General features: G+C 43.7%; 1 protein-coding gene across 7 annotated transcripts in view; it reads left to right on the top strand.

Annotated features, from left to right (window-relative positions):
- Positions 1-13,969, top strand: part of LOC146353923 (E3 ubiquitin-protein ligase RNF213-like) — a 208,397-nt gene that overhangs the window by 77,758 nt on the left and 116,670 nt on the right. For all 7 annotated transcript variants that reach the window (XM_084837681.1, XM_084837679.1, XM_084837677.1 and 4 more), the window contains 4 exons: positions 5,039-5,628; positions 8,705-8,870; positions 12,410-12,627; positions 13,141-13,281. In XM_084837681.1, coding sequence (XP_084693807.1) covers positions 5,039-5,628; positions 8,705-8,870; positions 12,410-12,627; positions 13,141-13,281 — 1,115 coding nt within the window. The remainder of the gene's footprint in view (positions 1-5,038; positions 5,629-8,704; positions 8,871-12,409; positions 12,628-13,140; positions 13,282-13,969) is intronic.

Genomic DNA, 13,969 nt, shown 5'->3' with positions numbered 1-13,969 from the left:
TAGGCTAAAATGGTGAATCAAAAAGGGACGCAAATAGCGCCCGCTACGCTATTTGCGTTCCCCTTTATTTTTGCCATCATAGTCTACGTAAATATTTACATAGACTAAGACGGCCAAAAATAAGGAACGCAAATGGCGGTGGCCGTAGCCGCCGCCATTTGCGTACACAGTTTTGTTTTGTTTTTTACCCAGCCATGATAGGCTACGTAAATCTTTACGTAGCCTATCATGTCTTGTAAAAAAAACAAACAAAACAAATGACAAGACTGCAAATGGCAGCGGTGGCAGCCGGTTGGAAGACTAGCCGCTGCTGGAGCCGCCGCCGCCTGGAACATCCGCCCCAGGTAAGTCTCGTCCCGGGGGGGATCCGCGGGGGGGTGGGGGGGCAGGCTGTTCCACCACAGAGTTCGGGGGGCTGAATGCACTGGCATTCAGCCTCACCGAGATCCGTGGCGGAATTCTCTGACATCCCTATTGGTCACCCTGTGTGATGACTTATGTCAGGAGAGAGACAAGGGGAGTGTGACCTTGTTGATTCTTTCTGATCTGGTCTTTAAGGCCCAGATCAATTCCCTGGGTAAGTCTGTTTTCTGTATCTCCATATATAATTGGCAACAGATGGATGTTCATGGAAACAAGGTGCAGTGGTGCTGTCAGAGTTACTATCCACAGTGGCTTTTGATACCATCAACCATGGTATTCTGGGATGATTGTCTGAGTTGGGACTGGGAGGTACTGTATTGCAGTGGTTTTGCTCCTCCTTGGATGATCAGCTCCAGAACATGCTACTTGTGGAATATTGCTTGGCCCCATGGATTCTTCACTATGGGGTTCCGCGGGGGTTGGCTTTATCCCCCATGCTATTTAACATCTACATGAAACCATTGAGTGTGGTCATCCGGAGTTTTGGAGTGCATTGCCATCAGTATGCTGATGACACGCAGGTCTATTTCTCCTTTTCATCTTCATCAGGTGAGCTAGATAGGTGCTTGGCCATGACAATGGACTGGATGAGGGCTAATAGACTGAAGCTCAATCCAGACAAAACTGAAATGCTGTTACTGGGTGGTTCTTCTGACTGGATGGAGGGTGCTCAACCTGATCCTGATGGGGTTGCACTCCCCCTGAAGGTGCAGGTTCATAGCTTGGGGGTTCTATTGGACCTATCTATCACTTGAGGCTCAGGGCATGGATTGTCTTCTACCAGTTTTGGTTGGTGGCTCAGCTACACCCCTATCTAGACAGGGACCTGGCTTCAGTCATCTATGCTCTGGTAACCTCCAAGTTAGATTACTGCATTGTTCTCTATGTCAGACTGCCTTTGAAGATGGTTCAGAAGCTGCATCTTGTACAAAATATGGCAGCAGTCAGATTGGTAACAGGGACCAGAAGGTTGAACATATAACACCAATTCTGGCCTATGTGTACTGGCTGCCAGTATGTTTGCAACCCCAATTCAAGGTGCTAGTTTTGACCTAGAAGCCTTACATGGCTTGGGACTGCAAAACCTGATCGAGTGCCTCTCCTGGCATGACCATATACTATGCTCATCACATCAAGGTACTTCCTCCAACGGAGGCTCAGAAGGTGGCAAAAAGGGAGAGGGCCTTCTTGGTGGTGGTGCCCAATTATGGAACAATCTCTCCACTGAGGCTTGTCTGGTGCCAACATTGCTATCCTTTTAGCAGCAAGTTAAGACCTTCCTCTACTCTCAAGCATTTGGCAGCAGGCTCTCCCCTAGGCCCTGCTGGGCTTTTGCCAACAGGGTGGAAGTCGAGGGAGCTGGGGGGGGGTTGCTTTTTCTTCAACCTGTGGATGGAAGAAAATCATTCCCTTCCATTGCTGGCAATAGGAAGGAAACATTTAGTTGTGTTCCTGAATGTGTCTAAATGTTTCCTGGACATGGGTGTGATCAGGGGCTGCAAGGGCTTAGGATCCCTTGGATCCTTGGCCACCCTCTTCTTGTCCACTGGCATGTCTATTTCCTTCCCCCTCTATGAGGTCAGAATTTCAACCTTGTAGAGGGAGCCACCATATAAACCTCCATGGTGGCTGGGAGGAGCCAGAAGAGGGGCCCAGACATCTGGAAAACACCTCTGAGGTTGGAGTTCTGACAAAGGCCTTGGAAGGACTTCCCCACACAGTCCTATGGCACCTGGGACACTGTTTAGGGACCATAGGATTGCAGCCTAAGAGCCTCATCACACGAGGCTTTTTATTTCGCAATTTACTGGGGCTTCTGTTTCCGCATTCTAAGCAAGATCAGCTCTTTATATAGGCAAGTTCTCTGCAGCCTTGGGGAGGGGGTGGGGCAGGAGAGAGAGAAGCAGCCATGAATTGTTGATTCACCTGAGGGATTCAACTCTCTCTCTGCAAAGCAGGGCAGGGTGTGTGTGTGGCTTCGTTGCTGTTAGCTATTTACATGGGAGGTTGCCGTCTTCTTCTTCTTCCTCCCCAGCCAGTTCTGCAGTTGCTTTAAGCTTCTCCTAACCTGGCCAAGAAAACTCCCCTCCCAGCCCAGGTCAACAGGCAGACACACTGGAGGAGTGGGGTGGGGGTGGGGAGTGGGATTTTCCTGCTAGCCCAATGGCTTCTTCTTGCCAGGCTGTGGTTATAGCAGAACTGCACATTTACACAAAGACCCACAAACTTCCATGAGTGACCAATCACAAGCACATGATAAATGCCTTGTGTAAAAACCTCCATAGCAGCTTAACACAAAGCAGTTATCCAGGATGGAATACCCACACCTAAATCCTTGTTCTTCCATAAAAATGTTTTCTATTGCCTGGTTCTCATTTAACTAACAGATAACTAGCATATATTTTAGCAACAATATCAATCAAGATCATTGGCCTGTAATATGATGATTACAGTCTGTTACCCTTTTGATATATGGAAATACTTATATTTTGCTTCCAAACAGCTGGGATAATTCCTGAGAAATGAACATAGATGGAATCTGATGTAATAGAGCCACCTAGCAGTTTAAGTTCTCCTAAAATACTTCCCATGAAGATGGAGTCTTACCCTTGGGTAGCAATGAAATTATGTTCACAATTTCAGCTTCAGCAACTGGTGCTCACGTAATTAAGTTATCTATCTGAAGGCAAAGTTCTAAACCGTTTGTGTTGGGACTGCGTTTTTTAAAGTCAGGGTGAAAATAGCTCACCAACTTATATTGCAGAACATTTGGAACCAAATTAATGCTATTGGGCCTCATAGCAAAAATTAACGTTTTGCCAAAATTTTGCCTAATCCTTGAGCACCATTGCCTGAGCTAGATCCATCCAAAGCTGACTTTGAAATGTGTGTGGGGTTTTCTCCCTTAAGAGTACTTTGTATTCCTTTTTGGATTTTAAAAATGCTTCCAGCTTGTGTGTGTGTGTGTGTGTGTGTGTGTTTGTTTTCATCCTGCTTGCTAGTTGATGGGTACATTTCTTTTTGAGTTGACACTCTTCTCAAACTATGACTGGCCCTCCAGACATCGGAAAGAATACACTATCAGAATCTTTAGGATATACCTAATTAACGTAATTAAAGATCTAAAAGACTTAAGAATCTCAAATGAATCAAGTTTGGAACATAGAATCTGGTCCTACACTTAATGCAAGGGTTGGAAAATAAAAGGGAAGATAATAATTCACCTGAATAACCATCCCAACTGATTCTTTGTAGTACTTTTTATCCCAAGCTGGCTCAATAAATCAGGAAGATACAGGTGTAACCAAAGACTGAGGGTGCTACTGGCCGATGACAGTGTAGGGAAATGTAGTGTCTACAGTACAGGGAGTTACAACACAAAAAAACCTCTGCCACAGTATTAGGCCTATTTAGGAAGATCGACCCTAGCTCCCACTTCAGTTCAGTTGCTGTTCTGTGCCCAGACCATGCTGGATGCAGACTGATGAAATGTGTTGGGCCTCAGGTGCTTGTCTTCACCTACACTGAAGTTGCTCCTGCTGGGTAGGAAGAACCCAAATGGGATCAGAGTCAGTCACAAGTAATCGATGCCAGAGTTGAGTTGGAACAATCTCTCTCAGACAATCTAACTGGCGTAGCAACATGACTTCTCCTAGCAAAGCAAAAAGTGGGGAGAGAGGACCAATTGCTATTTTTGTTCATGATGTGTGAGAGTGATTCCACTTCTAACAGCTACATGGCAGGCAAGTACAATGTGGTTCTCTCCATCCTGGGGATAGCTGTACCTATTGAATTTGGCCATTGCAGATAGGTGAGAATTTCCTTTGGTTCAGTTTTTGATTAAAAAATGACCAACATTTGCAAATGTCTTCATAAACAGGATGGAAAAAGCTTGAGATTCAAAATAAAATGGAATATGGGAGACAGCATAACTGACAGATTTGTCCATCTCGATGGAGCAATGTCTGTCTATCAATATATGAGGCTCCTCCATGAGTAAAGCCTGGTGCAATTGCCTCTGTAGCTTCTCCCTAAAAACGGGTATGGTCTCTTTCCAAAGCCTGAGCTGTAAAAATGATAACATCATGGAACATATGAAGGCTACTTAAGTAATACTTTGCTTAAGGAAGTTAACAAGGAAGAACCTGTCTTTATTTCCCTAGCCCTTTCCAGTTTAAGTTAGCAAATTTTTAAAAAGCTAATAGTGAAATTGAATACAGAGTAAATGTATTCAGAATTATTCCTATTGTACTAATGCTTCATTTGCTACTTAGGGTGCCATCTTATGCATGTTTAGACAGCCTACAGCTCCAAGCATCACTCCAGCCACCCATGCTGGTTGTGGCATGGTGGGAAATGTAGGACTTTTTTTCTGTCTAAACATGCATAGGATTGCGCCCTTAGTTTGTTACCTGCTAGGAAGCTTTCTTGGACTACAAAATAACCTAGGTGGAAAGGCAGTAAAAATGTAATCTCCATTATTCGTATTTTAGCAACTCATCAATACATACCTCTGATGCCATATTATTATTCATTGTACAGCAAAGGTAAGAGGTTAAACAAATGGAAAAGGAGAATTTCTCCCAAGTTGAGAGTTTTCTTTTTTACTTTCCAGTGGATATTGTTGAAATCGAGCAGAAGCACAGTAAAAGTCTGGCTGCAAAAGCACTGAAGGAGGTCGTGGAGGTGAGAGATCCAGTTTCCAACAATGATGATAATATAGAGACCTGTTGCTACTTGAATCCAGTCATGAAGAAGATATCTGAAACTGTGTATCATTTTAAAGAGAGCCATGTCTTCTGGTATTGCTGGGAGTGGGCAGCCAGAAAAGGGGCGAACAATGAAGAGGATTTGGTCAGAGAGGAAGACATTGCTACTTTGCCTCTTGGTCATTTATTTGATTGTTGTTACGATGAATACGTCAGAATCTATAATTGCCTGAAATCTGAAGAACTCACATTTGCTGAAGTGGATGTTCTCTTCAAGGATTTTACTAACCATTATGATGAACTGAAAAAGGATTTTCAGATTATGTGCGATCTGGAGCATCAAGATAGCGGGGAATGGATAGACCAACGGATCCAGCAGATCCAGCAATATCGTGCATTGCATTTGGCTGTGGGCTCTGTTAAAGTTATTGACAAGGTCAGGGAAGCTCTGAACCTCTCTGGAAACTTTGATGGCTTGCTACTTTTACTGAACTTCGTAAGTACATCTCTTTAAACCACCATTCAAGAGGCAGGCTTGGGTGCTCCAGTAAACTCAGAATTTATATCTGGCTCTAAATTGCTTTTGAAACTGTATGACTTCAGTCATTTCTAAAATTGCAATGGCCCACTTTTTATGAGGGTTAGATATGAAGCTATTCAACATTTTAGATGTTTTGTATTCCTTGATCATGGTTCTTTATACTAGATGTCACTGCTACTCTGTATATGTGACTATAATTTGGATGTGAGTTCTTTGGAATTTAGCCTGGCCCTCTGACTTCATCACAGAAGCTACCAGCTGTTCAAATGTGAATAAACGTAGAACAGGGGTCAGCAACCTGGTACCCTCCATATGTGTTGGGGGATTACAACTCCCATAATCCCTGGCTGGTGGTGATGGGAATTGTACTCCAAAACATCTGGAGGGCACCTGGTTGCCTACCCCGTCATAGGATCATGAAACTGGAAAGAGACAAGCAATAGTCTGTTTTAGTCCCCTGATGCAGTGCAGTACCATCTTAATCACAGTGTGCCACAGAGCACAGCTGCACAGCAGAAAAATGCTCATGAAGCATCTGGCTCCATGCCATTCATGTAAGTGAGCACTGATGTGGGAAGCAAAAAGCTCCAAGGTCGCTAGCCAATCTGAGTGTGTGTGTATGTGTGTGTGTGTGTGTGTGTGTGTGTGAGAGAGAGAGAGAGACAGAGAGAGAGACAGAGAGAGAGAGAGAGAGAGAGAAGAATCATTACCAATGCTCAAATATCACAATTTGTCATATCTGGAACTTGATTAAAACCCATGTATCAATTCATCCTAAAGGAAATCTTATTGGTTCACCTCCATAATATGCAACATCCTACTGTGGCAGTTCCTGTTGTCCCAGAGGAAGTGTGTGTGGCAGGGCAGACAGTACGAATAGTTAGAGTTGGAGCCTTATTGAGCCATAACTGAAGTATAAGAATAAACAGCATGGTATGTTTTAAGATGGCTCATAATTGTTGAGAGACCTACTCCCTCAAATCTGCATGACAGATGTGCACTGATATACTGTTGATCCATGTGATATTATCTGTGTATTACACAGTAGTGGTTCAGCTGCATGTCAGATGTGTAGCCTGTACAAGCAGATGCAGTGGGCAGATACTGATGACTGTTTACCATATGATGGTCACTTGCAAAAAGTGGTACCATCCAGTGGTGTGTAGCTGAGGGGGAATGCAGGGGAGTGTAGCTCCAGGGCATTTTTCAGAGCAGGACTAACATTGTCTGCTGGAGCACCAGGGTAACTGATGGACTCTCCTTGCTTTGGCAAGTGAATAAGGTGATAACAAGCTGTTCAAGTTTTACTATTGTTTGTGATAGATTAGCACACCATAGAGGAAGTTAAATATGGAAGAAATAGTCACGTAGAGGCTGAATACTTCTTTTCTTTGATGGGGTTCCTAATTGTCACTAGCAATCCAAATGGTAACATTTCTTTGAAATATTGTTTGCATTTCTTTTGTTAAAACTCAATGTGCTAAAAGTTGACCTATGCAATCAGAAGTAAGTAGCACTGACTTCAATGGAGCTTACACCCAGGTGAATATGTATAGGATTGCAGTCATGTCCCATAAACTTAATTGTTAGGTTTTTTGAGTTTATTTGTTTTAGATGTCTGTGTTTCTTGATGGAGTTTTTAACTGTTAGCTCCTTTGAGTATACATAATAGAAAAGCTCTGTGTGTGTGTGTGTACGTGTGTGCACATATATATACACAGACACAGATACACAGGTGCGCGTGCACACACATACTGACCTGGAGGGCATGATTATGGATTCTGCTTGGGCAAAGGGTTATGCGGGCTGGCATGATGATCTCCTGCACTTCAAAATTTACCCCTGTACCACCAGTAGCATCTGGTCACATAGTGAGGCTAGGGATGTCTGTTGTGGGGAAATCTGGCCCTTTTGAGGCCCAATGGATTCTTGCAGTGCTCCTGACTCTGCTTGCATTTGCGAGCTGAACCGGGGGTCGTTCCCAAAATCTTTGAACTTTGGGGGGGGGGCGGGGGGTTGACTAAAAAGCAAATTGTGCAAATTGCAGGCCTAATTGCACAAATTACACAAACTTCGGCCATAATTTGTGCAAATTATGCAAATTACAGCCACAATTTGAGCAAAGTATGCCCAAAATTTGCATAATTTGTGGCTGCAATTTGCACAAATTGCTTTATACACACACATGGAAATTCATGAGTTGGCAGGATGTGATGCAGATCACATGAAAGCAAGTTAAAGTCCAGGGGACTGAACTGACTAAAGCTCAGCGAGCTTCACCTGCCACAGACGGATTCCTCCGACATCCCTAAGTGAGGCAAATGTGACCCCACAACAGTCAGAAGTGTGGTCACATTCCCTTCCAATGTGGCTAGATACTATGGATAATCAGATCCTCAAAGGCTTTCCATGTGCCCTACAGTATGTTTATTGGGGGCCACTATGTGATGAAATAGTCTCCTGCATTCAGTGTTTATTCTTGACCTCATAGACAGTGTTTCCCATATTTGCCTCATAATGTCCAGTTGGGCACCAACGTTCAGTTCTGAGGGATTTTCCTTTCTTTATAAATAGTTTTCACAGCAATGTAGAAAAAGTATTGATAAATATTCGTGTGCAGGATTTCTTAGGGAAAGCATGTGCAGCATGTGTGTGGTATGTGTAGTTCGGGGATGCTTTTTTTAGACTATTTTTTTCTTTTTCACAGTGCAGCCATGGAGGTCGCACTTCGAAGTGGAAGACAGGTGCAGGGGGAGAGGGGCTTTAGAACTCTTTCTCCTCACACCATTTTCCCACTGAAATCATGTCCCCCAAAGTACCTGTAGCTTTTCCCCAGTTGCGGGTAAAAGCAGCCGAGGGGGAAGTTTTCAGCAGAAAAATGGTATGGTAGGGAAAGGGTAAGAAGCCCCTTGTGCGCGCACATCTTGCTGATTATCTGCCACAAGGGGTGGCCTCAGTGGCTGTGCTGTGTGAAAAATTGCAGAGCTGCACATGTGCAATTATTTATTCATTTATATAATTTGCTTTTCAGAAAGATGAATTCCAGTCTTTTCAGGAAAAAAAGCTCTCCTCCATGAGTCCTGCACTGATGCATGCTATGCAAGTGCTACAAGGCATCACCAGACCACGTCGTAGGTGCCTCAAGGAGCTTGCACTCAGGAGGGAGTTCGTCAACTGGGTCAAAGAGTCTCTGGAAGGTAGAACAGATGCCCATCTGCTGTTTTTTTCTTGGCCTTGGGCAAAAAGTAACCAGGACTGATACTATTATATTTGGGAAGATGTGATATATATTAATATGTGGAGTAGCTGTCAGGTATTATGTCCTCAGTTGCTGTCATGTTTACCCAGTAATACAAGTTGGAATCTGCTGGTAATCTTGGCAGAGAGTGGGGCAATATAAAGCAGGTCACATTTGTATGTTTTCCCTTATCAACTTCTCTGTCTCCTGCTCCCCTACTCTTTCTCCCTTATATTTCCCCATCTTGTACTTCCTCCATTTTTTCTCCTTTCCTTGTGTTCTTTTGGTTGCTTGCACACACACACACACACACACACTTGCTGTTGCTGCTGCTACTGCAGCCACCATGGAGGTTTTCCATCATGGGATCTCCTGGGAATTAGTGGTAGCAGTTGGTGCTTATGAGGCTGCCACTGGGCCACTCCTTCCCAGTATCTCATGAGGACACAAGAGCCCAGTGAGAGCTGCAGGACCTAATATCCATTTGCTCTATGAAGCTAACAGGCAGGGATCCTCTGATTACAGCTGTGAGGCCACTGTGTTCTGGGGGCTTCCAAGGTACATATGAATCTGTCTTATACCAAGTCAGCCAGGTTCATCTGGCATGACTGTCTGGCAGCAGCTCTCCAAGGTCTCAGGCAGTGGCCTTTTCCAGCTCTGCTGCCCAAGATCCTGTCATTAGAGATGCCAGGAATTGAGCCTGGGATTATCTGTGTGCAAAGCAGTGAGTTATGGTAGCTGCAAGTCCTTCTGTCTGCTGGCTTTGTTGAATCAATGGGCAAAGGTCACCACCATGGAGTATTTCAGCCCCAGGAAAATCCCAGGGCACAGCAACTTGGCAGTGGTTGTGATGGGTCCTCCTTTTGCTTTCTCCCTTTCCAGTGGAGCCAGGCACTAGTAGCATGTGGTTTGGGGGAAGTGCCTTCCTTCCAGTCTAACATACCTGGCCTTCTCCCTTCACCATCTGATCCTGGTAGTACATGCGTCGAGACTTGAAAGGGTTCAGGTAATAAATCTAGTTCAGACACATGGAAAAGGTAGTTGTCAATAAGCTTAAAAATATGTATTGAAAATTTAAACAAAGAAGTGTTACTTTATTGACCAATATACCTTATAATGTGAGACTAAAAACAACTGAAACTTCTCTGTCACTGTAGCCTCCTTCTCTCTCTTGCTCTGCTTTAATGACAGCCCTCTTCTCATGCATGTTCAGTCAATGCATGGAGGGGAGAAATTTCTCATGGGCCCTGGTTCCCAACCTGCACACATTGGGTGGAGCATGAGAATGGGCTCTACATGCATACCACTCTATTCACAGTTGGGAACCCTGATTGTATGTACCTACCCTACTACCCACACAGCGCTATACATGCGTAGAACCGGTTCTCACATTCTGCTCAATGCGTGGAGATTGTAGCCAGCCAGCACAATCCTGTTCCACACTACAAGTTGATAGAACACATGGACTGGAGCATGAGAAGAAGGTGTAATTCCTATTTCCCAGCTGAGGGTGCTTCCAGACAAGGCTTTTACTGTCTAATTCATGAAATTTTACAGGGGCCTCAGACATTGTCATCTTCCATTTGTCTTCTTTCATCTTTTTTCTTACTGCAGGAAATACATTAAGGAGGGAAAAGTGGAATAGTTACACAGTGTTTGATTAGTAGCCCTAGAAGTCCTCCATCTGGACCCCCCTGGGGTCTCCTAACCTCCCTGGAATGCTTACTTATCACATGCAGCTCCTGACCAGTATTCTCATAGGGTTAGAGCATTACACATGCACTCAAGGACTGGACTGGGATGGCAGTCAGAATCAAGTGTGAACATGCTAGAAAAGAGCATTTGGAGGATGGGGTGGAGAACAATAGGGACTGTATTAGCCCAGAGGTGGCCCAAGACATTCTGCTGCCTGAGGCAGAGCAGGAAATGATGTTTGCTCCTGGAAGTCAAGGTTCATAGTACCCAAGGCTGGGAAAGGTAGTTTGGCACCTGAGAGAGAAATCCCACCTCTCTCCCTCCCTGGCAGCAAAAATAGAACAACAACAACAGATAACTAACAATTTGCTGCCCTGTCATGACACCCCAAACCAGCTGTCTGTGGTAGCTGCTCTGCCTGATGGTGAACTCTGTGTGTCCTCCTTGCTACCTTTCACCAATGGGAGAGACCCTCTTCTGCTTTTTCTGACCTTACACTTGGTCAGGAACAGCCTGAGGTGGCTAATAAATACGATTAGATTACTCAGTAGAATGCAAATAAATGATCTTTTCCAAAACCAACAGAATGCAGAAATAAATTTTGAATGTTTTTCTCATGGCTGCTATTGCAGGACTTGTTTAGAATGGCCTGTTTTGAAGCTGATCTTGTGTGGCTCTTTTGGATACAGTAAAAATTAATACTTAAACAAATATGGCAGATGTGTGTATGTGGCAATACTAGGGATGTATGGATGGTGTAAAATCCATTCCGTCTTTTGCAGATTGTCAGGCACCTTCCATTCCGTTGTCTGCCCATTGGCGGAATCAGACATTTTTGTTTCAGAATTTGCACGAATGCACACTTGGGCAAATTCACGTATCCAAGAATGTGCAAATTCCCACAAAATGCACATTTTCACACATTACCTTATGGGGAAAATGTTCATTTTTGGCCATTTTTTTTTTTTAAATGTGCATATTTTTCTACGGGAAGAAAATGGGTCTGCAAGTCTGCAGAATCCGCCCGACGGGGAAAGACGGTCCACTGTGGAATCCGCATGTCAGATTCATGGATTTCTCCAACTCCCCTAGGCAGTGCTCCATGAAAATAGGGAGCAGCCACCCATGTTAACCACCCACTCTTCATTCTTCAGCCAACTGAGAAAGACCTTCAGAGCTATTGACAAAACTAGTTCTGTGATGCTTATTCATTGAACGTGTTGGTGCAGACTAACTTTTAAGAGAAAAAGGGACAATATTCAAGATCCATTTCCTCTGCTTCCCTCTCTGTGGTTACTCAGCTGTACAATTTAGCATGTAGGTAAAGAATGCAAGGGTGAACAAGAGAGCTTCGGCTATTGGGCGGTATAGAAATAAATAAATAAATAAATAAAATAAACAATGCAAGCTTTTAATCACCCATCTAAGATGGCAGCAGCAGAAGGCTCCAGCAGAAAGACATGTAGTGCTCACAGGGAAGGAGCTCATAGACACTAAACTTCCCTGTATCCTTCTGAGGGCCAGACTATATGTGTCATTAAATGCCTCTTTGCATTTAACATGTAGCAGGGTTTGGTGGTATTTGCTCCCCCCCCCCAGAGCAAATAGCAACTCCAGAAGAGGGATTTTCCTCAGGAATGTAGCAGGGAGGAAAGGGCTACTTTCTCCCTCCACATTTGCTGTAATCCCAATAATTGTCAGCCTCCTAGCTGATTCCTTTTGCATTTTAAAAATCCCGCATATTAAATGCAAAGATAAATTTGTCTAGTTTTATCCTTAGAATGCTTTCTTCATTTCCTTTAGATATAAATGAGCTGAAGGTGTTTGTGGACCTGGCATCTATCTCTGCGGGAGAGAATGACATGGATGTAGATCGTGTGGCTTGTTTTCATGACGCTGTGCTTGGCTACTCCTCCCTGCTGTATGAGTTGAAGCGGGAGTCGGGGTTTGAGGAGTTCCTGGTGTGTCTGGAAAAACTGTGGAAAGCCCTGGGAAGTGACTACCACCTCCCAGAAAAACTGGTAATTTTTGCAGTAATACTTTAGTTCATCTGCATGTACCTGCTCTTATGCAGCTATGTATTTGTTAAAGACATTCACTTTCCTTTGTGATCAACGTAGGTTTCTGTTGATGTACCATACTGCACATTATTGACTGAAGCTAACAGATATTGAAGTTGAAGTCATTGGGCTATCTGCCTTTTAACTGCTTATACCTAACAGCTACATGTCAGTCTGTGCAGTTTTCTACCACATGCACTGCAACTCATTGTCAATTTGTGAAAGCAGTGGCATGTTAGTTGCACTTAATGAAATATTCTGTGCGGTCTTGAACATCGAGATAAGGTGGGGTAGATTTTTTTCTGAATATATTATTTTGTGATTGGGTGTGGATTCCACTTTTTCAGCATAGTTTTTTTATTCCATCACCCTCTGCAATTGCTCAGTCTAGTTTCACTGTGTGATTTTAACTGGGATAAGGGTATGGGGCTAGTGGGACTAATCCAGATTATATCTTTTCCCTACACTCCACAGTGTGATTCTGCAAGACACTTGGAATGGCTGAAAACCATAAAAGAGAGCCATGGCTCTGTGGAACTGTCGTCTATATCACTGGCAACTACAATCAATAGCAAAGGAATCTACAGAATTAGGGCACCTGCAGAAAGCCAAAAGGTGAGACCATGCTTCAAAGGGCCCGGGGTATGCTGTCCCAGTTCTTGTAGTCCTTCTGTTCATCCTTCTCTAGCTATCGCATTCTTAATATCAGACTGTGCAACCTGCTGTAAATGGAATGAGCTACCAAAAATAGTATTCATGCAAAAAAAGAAAAGAAAAGGCTACCAGTACGCCAAACTACATTAATTCTGATGTAGTCCTTTTACATATCTATTGAAAACTGGTTTTATGTCAAATTTTCATGGTTCCTCATTGTAGCAATATCATTTGAAGAAAGCTTTCCTAACATAGGTGTTTCTTATCTGTAAACGTTTGTAATGATCACCACACCACAACTGTCATGTGAAGCAGACCTGTGTTTCCATCTGATCAGTAGGTTTCTGCCACCACCTTCCCTTTCCCTCTAACTCTGGCCAGGGAGGCAAGTCCAAAGTGCCAAGATAATTCATTGTCTGGAAAAGATAGAATCCACTGTCACAGCTGGCAAGGCAGCTTGCTTTCCTTGGGGAGTATCCAATGTTAGTCCTATGTAGAGTAGACCCACTGAAATGAATGGGATTGAAGTTAGTCATGACAAATTAAATCTCATTCATTTCAGTGAGTATACTCTACATAGGAGTAACGTTGGATACTACCCCTGATCTCCCTTAGGCACAAACATATAGACACAGGTAGGTGAATCTGA

The sequence above is a fragment of the Heloderma suspectum genome, chromosome 2 (assembly GCF_057233095.1).
Source record: "Heloderma suspectum isolate Gila_16-S chromosome 2, 16-S_ref, whole genome shotgun sequence".
NCBI classification, from domain to species: domain Eukaryota; kingdom Metazoa; phylum Chordata; class Lepidosauria; order Squamata; family Helodermatidae; genus Heloderma; species Heloderma suspectum.
This window is presented reverse-complemented; position numbering and strand designations above follow the sequence as displayed.